Genomic DNA, 12,588 nt, shown 5'->3' with positions numbered 1-12,588 from the left:
TTCATATTCGGTAATCCTGATAATGTATTACTAGTAATATTGTAATTCCTTGTAATTTATTCCCATATTAAGTTTATCTGCCATATTGCTAATATATTAAAGTAGAAAATATATCGGTTACTCAATGAACGCGGGTTTTACAGTGATATACGAATACGAAGAATGAAAAGAAACGAATATGAATCCTTGATTAGGTTCGGGGATTCCCCCATATGTAAATAAAACGTGTACATGTGAACAAATCATGATCACTGGTTAGTGATCGGAACTTCTGTCGTCATGTTTATATTTCGTGGCCGGTTTCTATCCATTTATATTCTAAATTATTGGGGATTTTTATTATAAGTAGAGAATGTGAGATAGTTTATGGTTTCATTCACGAGTCAAGTTGCTGTTTTGAAACATTTTGCATAATTTGTATGATTTTAACACAAAGAGGAGGGTCAACTATAGCTGTGGAATCATAGCCCTATGTTGCCGACCGCATTATTTACGTGACTGACTCTGGCCGGCCCATAGGGCTATGGGGCCTTGTGCGACTGAATACCGGTTAAAATCCACATGCCAAATTTGGTCGTCGCGAAAATCACATTTTAAGACCTTCGAAAGTACTCACTATGTTTATTTACTTCCAAACAATGACCAGAACCTATTTGCGCTGTGAAATGATGACGGTGGTCATAAAAAATTGACTTTATTTACCGTACACCGAGTCGCAGAAAAATAACAAGACGAAAGACGCCATTTTGTATTCCAGAGTTTATAGCAAATGACGCGAGACCTATCATTTTGTACCACGTGATCGAAATCAGTAGATAAATTGCGTTTATGCAACTAGTTTCTATTATTAAACAAAAATCATACAATTATAAATACTGTATGTGATTGCTTTCTTGGAACAATTAGAATAACGGGAAGAGTGAGTTTTATTCTTCCACCACTGCATCACATGACCGCCAAACGAGATTACATTTATTCTGCGCTAGGGAGTGTGGGATGTCAATGGCTGCCGTTTTCTCGAAATTTGCTTGGTTTCCGCGGTAATTATTTGAAAATATCACAAATTATTGCTTATTTATAAACACAAATTGCAAACAAAGGTTTGTATGTTATTCATCCAGCGATCAAATCACAATAAAGGTACGTCACACCATCGTAATCGAAAGCAAAAGCGATTTAATTTACGTTTGCCAGATTTCTGTTTTTAAACGGTGATAGATCCCGTAGCTCTATGTTCGACGTAAAACAACAAAATTAAAAAAAAGACGTCCAAATGAAATTGTGAGGGCGAAATTCGATTGTAGGTCGCACCAAAGAGCTACGGAACCGCAGCTAGGTCAACTATAGCATGGAGGTTTTACCTCCATGACTATAGGAAACCTTAAATCCCTAATGTCGCCGGATTATGTCAACAAACAACAATGCGTTCAAAGCGCGCCATATTTAAGGGATTGTCATTGACCATTAGAAAATATGGGGCGTATTGGACTTCTAACCACAAAACAAATATAACACAGGACATTATAAAAAACATATATTTATATAAAAAAAATCCCCAACAAAATTGACAGACAAAAAGCAAATGATATTGCAGCATTGTACACACTATAAACATACCTTATTCATACACATATGACATGACGGGTATTCCCATTCCTATAGTAGAACAGTTATTATTATTGTTACACTGTTTACACTACGTGACGTCGACGTAGAAATGAACGCTATAATTGGGGGGTTTCCCTATCATATAAATTAACATGTACTGAACAGATGCATTTAAATGGATGAATCATGCAGGTCCACAGTGCAGTGGGTCCACATGGGCAGTTCATGGTTGCTGTCTGACACCGTGACGTATGGCTCAATGGCTCAAACAGCGGATGTATATATTTTCTAGTATTACATCTAAATAAAATCACTTACAATTGTTTGTGTTAAATACGTGGATTGTAAACGTACAGCCAAAACATTATTTCAAAATCATACCACGTGGTTTTATCAAGATGCAATCGTAAAAAAAAAAAAAAAAAAAAAATTGGAAGCGTATAGACGTACGATCATTTCCAGTGATAATTCACTAGATACACTTTGACGACCCCGGGTAATAAGGCGCCCTCTATAAATCAATAGTATTTCTTATAATCTTGGACTCTTGTATTTATTTATTTATTTATTTATTTATTTATTTATTTATTTATTTATTTATTTATTTATTTATTTATTTATTTATTTATTTATTTATTATGCATGCATGCCTCCGAACAATACAAAATAATTTAAAAACATAATTAATACAGGTAATCTATTTGTTAAACACCCCCTTTCAGCGTCGCCAGAGGATAGAGGGTGGAAATTTACAATGTAAATGTAATTCGTTCTAAAAAAAATACTATAAAATGGACAGTCAACCGGTTTCAACTAGCAAATTATCCTTTTTTAGTATTATGTAATGATCGTTTTCAGGCATACTATATATAAATGGTATTATAGTGACATCATACTTTTCAATAAACTGCCAGTGAATACACCTTTTGTTTTTCCGAAATAATTATATAACGTTAGCAAACGGTAATTCATTCGGTAAATAATGAAAATAATTGCATATTATATAATAATAAATATAATTTTGATTAATATTATTCATATTATCTTTATAGTGTAATAAATATGAGTAATCGCTGTCTGGTTGGTAATCAGTAGCGAGTCGTCAATACTCTACCAATGTAAATAAACAACACCACGTGCTGAAAGCGCGCCATACCCTCAAATCTCGCAGTTTCTCGCACCTACTGTTGTTTTGAATCTCGATCGTGACATGACCGTGGTTTGGGAAGCATCTTGTGACCAGTCTGGTGACTAGTCGTCAGCGATTCGGACGTTCATGTTGTATTTGGTTTGGGCTTCTTTGTAATCACGATAGATCTGTATCGCGCACTGGGTCCGTGGTGAATGTACACCCGGGTTCCGCCGTGGTGTTCCGTCAGCTGAGCTGAATTATTTTGACTGATGTCGGTGACTTGAATCGTGAATACCACCGAGTTTCAGATAACTCCCCCAATATTCCACATAAATGGCAACTCTGGTACACACAATCGACGTTCACAAAAGTGACGTGAACTGGTGTTCTTTTTCTACCAAGTACTTGGCGACATGCTCGGGAGATAAAACAGTCCGATTATGGAACATCGATGATTTCTCCGAAGTGAGTTGCTCTCCCTTGAACGGGCATGAATACTACGTACACTGCTGTTGCTTCAGTCCCTTCGGCACTCTGCTGGCTTCTTGCTCAACCGACGGGAAAATCATCATATGGGATCCCAAAACTGGAGATAAACAATCTGTGTTGAGCCACAAAAGCAAAGCCATTATCCGTGTTTGTGTTTTTTCACCGAATTCACAATTTCTTGTGTCCGGGGGAGCAGACAATATGCTATGCTTATGGGATGTATCCACAAGGAAATGCGTTCGGTAATAATAATATATAAGTTTTCACAGTCACAATATTTTTTCTTGTTGCTTTATATCATATTTTCAATACAGGTTGATTAATCTCCATTAAGAGATGGAACTTTGTATTTATTGTTGTTTTGGGACTATATTATGACTTTCAAATAATATAAGGTTATTACGAGAATACTATAATAATATACGACTTTCAAATAATATAAGGTTATTACGAGAATACTATAATAATATACGAGAATACGTCAAAGTATGCATGAAGATAGTACAGCTGTAGTATAATGCGCGGAGGTCGATGTGACGGCGTACTGTCTGAGGGCATACTTGGAGGTATCTTAGTAATAACCTTATTATTATACATCTTTTCCTACCAAGGATACATCATGGGAATTCCGAAATCTAAAAAAGTTTTGAACAGAATCAGCGAACTTCTTTGTATGGAGTCCGGTCAAACCCTGGTGGCAGCCATATTTGTTTTTATTATTAGAGGACGCTTACGCGTGTAATCATTCCATATTTGGAATTCACATTTCCTAATATGGTAGGATGAAAATACCCCATAAAATAGGACAAAATTACGGCACGCTGTAACTTATGGCGTTACGGTGGCAGATGTATAATAATGACACATATTTTGAGGGCAAATACCAAGGTGGTCTTTACTAAATATTGATAAAGATTGATAAGAGTCGATGACTATATGTTATCTATTTAATCATTTTGAACAGACAATTACAGCACAATTACACTGAACATGCAAATCCTGAAAACACATTAATAAATGAAGCCTACAATTTGGACACGCTGTGGACAACTCTGATACTCAAAACTGGGTATCCACTACAAAACAATGTTTGGAATACATTAGCATGGAAAACACATGGAAGGAGGAAAATATTGAAAATAAAAAATTCTTAATAAAACAAATCACTGAAAAATTATCAACACCAAAATCACAGTAAATAAATATGTTAAATATGGAACTAAACTTGTATATCCTGTTATAAAAACAATTTCAAATTTGAAAAAAATACCTAAACATGATCAAAAATCTGCATCATAGATTATCACTGACAAAATTAAGATTAAGTGCATATTTTTTACGAATAGAAATAAGTAGATATAGCAATATTGACCTGAAGGTCAAAATGTAAAGTCATTGATGAATGTGAAATCGAAGACGAAGAACGTTTAGTACAGGTAGTAGCTTTATCAAAATATGTGTAACTTTTTAATGAGGGTAGTACATGTTAAATAAAAAAAATTGCCTTGCAGCTGCCTAATAACAAATTTGCAATATATTTGTTTTTATTTCGGGGTGGGGTATATATTGGGATTTGTTTTTGACTCCTGTGTGTACAACATGGGAGTCTTTGCAGTTAGCCTGTCTGTGTGTGTGTGTCTGTCCGTTCCACTGATATCTCAAGAATCGTATATTGGTTATTATTGAAACTCTGTGCATATATGCTCTGGGCTAATGTCACTTATGTGCAGATTTGATTAGGTTTCGATTGAAACCATGTATATTAATTACCTAATTTGCATGATAATTAGCTAATTTTTAGCTGTTCAATGACTGTTGCACAGATATATAAAGAGCCATTCATTGGATTTTTTTAATGAAACTTGGTAAATAAATGCTCTGGACTAAAAATGGGTAAAAATCCCATATATATTAATTACCTACTTTGCATAATGTCAATTTTCGGCATTTCCACTGATATCTTCAAGTACTAATTATCACATTTCAATGAAACTTAGTACATAGATGTCATAGGACAATGCACAGACCTGATAGGTGAAATATTAATTACCTCGTGTGCATAATTAAGCTTCAGCTTTTGGTATTTCTATTACTAATCATTACTTTTCAATGAAACTTGGTACATAGATGCTGTAGGACCTGATTTATTTTAGGTAAAAATTTGTGCATATTAATCAGCTAATTTGCATAATTAGTTAATTTTCGGCTTTTACACTTTTACACTAACTACCCCATTTCAATGAAACTTGGTACATAGGTGTTCGAGGACAATGCACAGACCTGATTAGTTTTGGGTTAAAATTAGTGCATATTAATTACCTAATTTGCATAATTAGCCAATTTTCAATTTTCACACTATCTAATTATTCCATTTCAATGAAACTTGGTACACAGATTCTCTAAAACAATGCACAGACCTGCTCAGTTTTGGTTTAAAATCAGATCAAATTAATTACCTAATTTGCATAATGATTCATAGTTTTTTGGTCCTAATCACATTTCAATGAAATTTCTTACATAGATGGTTTGTGACAGTACTTAATTTAATTAATCTTGGTACATATACTGTCTATCACAATGTGATGATCTAATCAGTATTGGGTAAATATACATCTATAATAATTACCTAATTTGCGTAATAAATTACTGCATAATAATAATTTCAGCTTTCCTCAAATTAATTTAGGATTAAGGATGTGGTTATTTTCGTGAATTTTGCTTTTTTTGTTATTACTTTTGTAAAGTTATTGGGCTCATAATGTTATCAAAATTAAAACTGAAACCTAGAATACCCTTTTTTTTAAAAAAAAATAATAAGAAAAACTACTTGTATAACGGGATACTGTACAATTTGTTTTTGAGATGAAAGTCTGGACGCAAACAATAACATTGACTTATTGCGTAATTTGCATAATCCCTTCACGACAGAAACAGTGCACACTGAAGACGACGCGGTCATATCAACTCCGGCTCCTGATTATTGATCAATCACAAAAAAGAGGCCCCAAGGAAAAACTCAAAACGCAGTTCAGAGGAAGCAAAACTTTACCTATAACAGAAATGCGTTGCATCACACTTTGAGTATTCAAACCAAGAGGGTAAAATTTCGTCAGCAAACATGATCAATTTCCATCTTCCAAAAAGTCAGGCAGACAAGTTATGCAGGGCCGCCGTGTACTGTAACAACTTCGCTTCTTTTTGGAGGACGAATACGGACCCAAAACTTTATAGTTTTGGATTTTATTACTGCAAGGCTACTATAAAGTGACTCCATGTTATGTGTTTTGTTGTAAAAATCAGTCCATCTGATGCTTTAAATGTCCAAAATTAGCGCAACGTGACAAATGTTTTGTTTTTTGGCGTTTCTAGGCAGAAGAAATCTGATGCCATAGAGGTCATTCAAGTGAGTTGTGCGTTGTCAGAAATTGACCTACTTTCATGAAATTCACACACATTGATAACGTATTGGCGCAGAATAAAACCCTTGAAGCATTTTTTGATAACTTCTCGCAATAAAAAATAAAAGGCTTTTAAATTGGTGTCATTGTAAACAAATATGCAATCTATGTTCTAACACTCTCGAGGCATTGACGGGGCTGATGCTGCCTTGATTTTTCAGCTTTCTTTTTTTACAAAACCCCTACGGTTTTTATACAAAACTCATTTTTATTCAAAATAACACCTCTATGTTTACTCAGTAATCACGTGACTAATTCGTGGTACATGTCACAGATCATTTTTTTCAAAAAGCCAGGAACAAGGGCTTCAAGAAAATATATAATTTGCTATGCTTCAAAACACTTTTCCTCATGAAAACAGTTTTTACTTTTTAGAGCATGATACCAGGGTAACTCTACCGCATCCTTAATCATCACATTGTAATGAAACTTAAACAATATACAGACTGAAATATATGCATAATAATTGCTTAAAGGGTTTCCTGTTCGATATGGGACTCATAGCGACGTATAGCTCTCTATCATATTGTTTATTTTATCATATTAACTCCCTAACTCATTGTTCATTGTATCTCATTAGCTCCCTATCTTATTGTTTATTTTATCATATTAACTTCCTAACTTGTTGTTCATTGTATCTCATTAGCTCCCTATCTTATTGTTTATTTTATCATATTAACTCTAACTTATTGTTCATTGTATCACATTAGCTCCCTATCTTATTGTTTATTTTATCATATTAACTTCCTAACTTGTTGTTCATTGTATCTCATTAGCTCCCTATCTTATTGTTTATTTTATCATATTAACTCTAACTTATTGTTCATTGTATCACATTAGCTCCCTATCTTATTGTTTATTTTATCATATTAACTTCCTAACTTGTTGTTCATTGTATTTTATCATATTAACTTCCTAACTTGTTGTTCATTGTATCTCATTAGCTCCCTATCTTATTGTTTATTTTATCATATTAACTCTAACTTATTGTTCATTGTATCACATTAGCTCCCTATCTTATTGTTTATTTTATCATATTAACTCCCTAACTCATTGTTCATTGTATCTCATTAGCTCCCTATCTTATTGTTTATTTTATCATATTAACTTCCTAACTTGTTGTTCATTGTATCTCATTAGCTCCCTATCTTATTGTTTATTTTATCATATTAACTCTAACTTATTGTTCATTGTATCACATTAGCTCCCTATCTTATTGTTTATTTTATCATATTAACTTCCTAACTTGTTGTTCATTGTATCTCATTAGCTCCCTATCTTATTGTTTATTTTATCATATTAACTCTAACTTATTGTTCATTGTATCACATTAGCTCCCTATCTTATTGTTTATTTTATCATATTAACTCCCTAACTCATTGTTCATTGTATCTCATTAGCTCCCTATCTTATTGTTTATTTTATCATATTAACTTCCTAACTTGTTCATTGTATCTCATTAGCTCTCTATCTTATTGTTTATTTTATCATATTAACTCTCTAACTTATTGTTCATTGTATCACATTAGCTCCCTATCTTATTGTTTATTTTATCATATTAACTCCCTAACTCATTGTTCATTGTATCTCATTAGCTCCCTATCTTATTGTTAATTTTATCATATTAACTTCCTAACTCATTGTTCATTGTATCTCATTAACTCCCTATCATATTGTTTATTTTATCATATTAACTCCCTAACTCATTGTTCATTGTATCTCATTAGCTCCCTATCTTATTGTTTATTTTATCATATTAACTTCCTAACTTGTTGTTCATTGTATCTCATTAGCTCCCTATCTTATTGTTTATTTTATCATATTAACTCTAACTTATTGTTCATTGTATCACATTAGCTCCCTATCTTATTGTTTATTTTATCATATTAACTTCCTAACTTGTTCATTGTATCTCATTAGCTCCCTATCTTATTGTTTATTTTATCATATTAACTCTAACTTATTGTTCATTGTATCACATTAGCTCCCTATCTTATTGTTTATTTTATCATATTAACTCCCTAACTCATTGTTCATTGTATCTCATTAGCTCCCTATCTTATTGTTTATTTTATCATATTAACTTCCTAACTTGTTCATTGTATCTCATTAGCTCTCTATCTTATTGTTTATTTTATCATATTAACTCTCTAACTTATTGTTCATTGTATCACATTAGCTCCCTATCTTATTGTTTATTTTATCATATTAACTCCCTAACTCATTGTTCATTGTATCTCATTAGCTCCCTATCTTATTGTTAATTTTATCATATTAACTCCCTAACTCATTGTTCATTGTATCTCATTAACTCCCTATCTTATTGTTTATTTTATCATATTAACTTCCTAACTTGTTGTTCATTGTATCTCATTAGCTCTCTATCTTATTGTTTATTGTATCATATTAACTCTCTAACTCATTGTTCATTGTATCTCATTAGCTCCCTATCTTATTGTTTATTTTATCATATTAACTTCCTAACTTGTTGTTCATTGTATCTCATTAGCTCCCTATTATATTGTTTATTGTATCATATTAACTCTCTAACTTATTGTTCATTGTATCTCATTAGCTCCCTATCTTATTGTTTATTGTTTCATATTAACTCTCTAACTTATTGTTCATTGTATCTCATTAGCTCCCTATCTTATTGTTTATTTTATCATATTAACTCTAACTTATTGTTCATTGTATCACATTAGCTCTCTATCTTATTGTTTATTTTATCATATTAACTTCCTAACTCATTGTTCATTGTATCTCATTAGCTCTCTATCTTATTGTTTATTGTATCGTATTTGCTCTTTATCTTATTGTTTTTTGTGAAAATTAGTTACAATCACAAAAATGTTTCTAATCGCATATATGTTTTAAGAATTCTTGATGATTCTAAACTTCTGTACAGTGTCTTTGAAGGTCACGAGAATACAGTGGAATCATGTTCCTTTACACCGGACAGCAACTACCTGGTATCCGGATCTTCCGATGGTGATATCCGTGTCTGGGATGCAAGGTTTGGTCAAAGTCGCTGTTTGTTTTATACTGGTAATGAGGATGTACATGAATTGGGAGTGTCCTGTATTGTGTGCTCGCCCACGTTCGGAACAGCAAGTGAGTTTTCTTTTAAATTAGGAAGGGTGATGAAGAAGAAACTATGAGGAGGGTACGATAGGATACTTCTATTTCTAACATTTGCTTTATTTCTCAAGATCTTACAATTATAATAATCTCACTTTTGCCACCAATGACAGATCAAATCATTTGAAAACATGTCATCATCCACAAAGCACTAGTTGTGTGAATCAGAAAAAAATAATTGGTGATATTTCACAGACATAACATTGTGAAATATCACAATGATTTGCTATAAAAATAATGCAGTATTAGACAACTAAGCTGAAAAAATATAGAAGAAATCACTTAAAATCACTTTATATGTTCAGCTTTCTATTTTCTACTCAACAGCCTGTTTCTGAAAAAGAAAAAAGCAATTTCTACTTCAATTTGAGGTCAAATTAAGTCAGTTTGAATATCTGAAGTAATTTCATGCTTCGTTTACTTTTTCAATATATTTGCTTATTTTAATTATACTAAAATGCTCGCTGGGCTTAATTTTAACAGATTTGTTTTTGCAGAACTATTCACTAGGTTTTAAATTCACTGGTTTGTGAAGAAAACAATTCTTCTATTTGAATATTCACTGGGTTTTTATATAGCTATCAGCAAAAATAAACTAAAATAAAACCCAGCAAATATTTAATCTTTATGCGGTATACGATAACTACATATAAAGTCCGAGTGGCCGAAAGCTGTTCAGATTGTATGAACCTTGATCAATCAGCTCTATGGTTCGTTGACAAATCTTATCAGAGAAGATTTCTTGCATCGTGATTTCTATGCAAATGAGGTCTGATGTAACTAATTAAAGTTAGTCAAGTTATGAAACAGAAGAAATCAAAAAGATCCACTTACTAAGACGAGATTGGAATGTCATGAGTCATCAAGTAGACAATACAGCATCATCAGGCAATAATATGTGCTTAGACTCGATAAGAATACGGATTACTCTAAATGCATCATCAGGCAATGATATGTGCTTAGACTCAATAAGAATACGGATTACTCTAAATGCAAAGACAACTTTTTCGTCACTTTTCACAAAATAAAACTCATCGTTTTTTCCATACATTTGATCAAGATGTTTTCCTTTCCTTTTGGCCCCCCAAAAAAGAATGATTGAAAAATTTGCAAAATGTTGCACCAAATTTTGGGGTGAAATTAGCTAATAATAATAATAATGAATTTATTGCATCCTTTAATAATTTCCATTGATTGACAGTTAATAAAAAAGTACAATACATATAAAACTAGAGTGAAAGTAAAATGTCAGTTATTGTTATTTCTGATTTCAAATATTTGGTATAAGTGTTCACCAACTTGTCTATTATTATGTCTTCTCTTGAACTCATAATATATTTAAATTATCTGGACATCACTTTTCAATTCTCTGGAATATGCAGAGAACGCTTTTGTGTAAGATAGCAGCAAGGGTAAAAGCATGCTACAACAACCTATATCTCATCTGAAAGACAAATTTATGGCTGTTGTGGTGTTGACATAATTTCACAAGGACTTTTTTGAGGCAATATACTACTTTGTGATTCATAAAAAATCATCGAAAAGCCACAAACAAAATCCATTCTGTTTGGGTAGAAATTGTTTATTCTCTGTGTACAATGCCCATATTTGATCTGTTTCACATGCTGTTGCATGTTCTAGGATTATATTTGTTCTTTTTTTTGTTGAGCCTCATAATCATGACACACTACATGGCATGAACTTAGTCCACGGCCGTAAAATATATTTCTTGTAGTCATATTCACTTTGGAGTGTTGATATAAAAATACAATAAAAACCGTAAAAACTCTAAAATCTCGACCACTTTTAATTAATTTGTTTTGAAAAACGGTTGGGTTTTTAGAATACAAAATAATGATAAATTTTCGGCCAGTCAAATTCTTTTGAGTGAAAATTCAACAAATATAAAAGTTGGATTGCGGTATATACAGTTGCATCACAAATTAAACTTACAAAATTACACAAACTTTTCTGCGTCGACATAGAAAGTCACGTCTCTAAACAAATTCGCCAAATAATTAGGTGTCTGAATTTTTAGAGTAGGCAAAATTTTAGAGTTTTCACAGTAAAAAAAAAAAAATACCAGAAAAGTGTCTGTGTATTAGTGAAATATAATAATTTCCAAGAGGAAACATCTAAATGTGTGAATCGTGGTCGTAACTACCGGTACTTGGTACTTCTTTCATGACAAGCAGATAATAAAACTCAATATTAAAAAAATAAAGTATAATTATTTTGTAAAATTTGTGTGTTTAGCCTGCTTCTTAGCGGCTCTTTAAAATGGATTGCTCTTTAAACCTTGCCCACATGTTACGTTAACAATATCTCTTTAATTTACAATACTTATACCATTGCCTGAAACAAACCTCCATGGATAGCCAAAATGAGAGGAAAAATACATTGCCAGCAGGCGTTGTGTTACTGCAGGCACAAATTTGTTTCATACACCTTGCAAGCAATATCGCAATCAATGTTGCCTCCACGTCTGATAACAATCAACTGGCTTCCTGAAAGCAACAGTGTTGTATTGATAGCCACTTAGCTGACAATATTATTGGATGGTGTATGAGACCGATTCGCGGCCACAATAACTGAGCGATAAATCTCCTTCACCACCATAAGTGTACTCTCATCGCACTTAAAATATTCACTGGAGGGTTTTTAACAATCACAAAACTGTACCAGAATTGAATAAATGCAACTTATCTCATATATTCTGGCAGTTTAGTGTATTGTCATGACCACAAACGCATTCCCTCT

At 32.5% G+C, this 12,588-nt stretch overlaps 1 protein-coding gene across 2 annotated transcripts in view; it reads left to right on the top strand.

Moving 5' to 3' along the window:
• Window positions 1–2,825: 2,825 nt before the first annotated feature.
• Window positions 2,826–12,588, top strand: part of LOC102808247 (WD repeat, SAM and U-box domain-containing protein 1-like) — a 35,372-nt gene continuing 25,609 nt past the window's right edge. For both annotated transcript variants that reach the window (XM_085495296.1, XM_085495295.1), the window contains exons 1-2: window positions 2,826–3,471; window positions 9,596–9,801. In XM_085495296.1, coding sequence (XP_085351422.1) covers window positions 3,074–3,471; window positions 9,596–9,801 — 604 coding nt within the window. In that variant the 5' untranslated portion in view covers window positions 2,826–3,073. The remainder of the gene's footprint in view (window positions 3,472–9,595; window positions 9,802–12,588) is intronic.

The sequence above is a fragment of the Saccoglossus kowalevskii genome, chromosome 21, assembly GCF_978046115.1.
Source record: "Saccoglossus kowalevskii chromosome 21, keSacKowa6.1, whole genome shotgun sequence".
Classification (NCBI taxonomy): domain Eukaryota; kingdom Metazoa; phylum Hemichordata; class Enteropneusta; family Harrimaniidae; genus Saccoglossus; species Saccoglossus kowalevskii.
The sequence above is the reverse complement of the archived record's forward strand: the minus strand, read 5'-3'. Positions and strand labels throughout refer to the sequence as shown.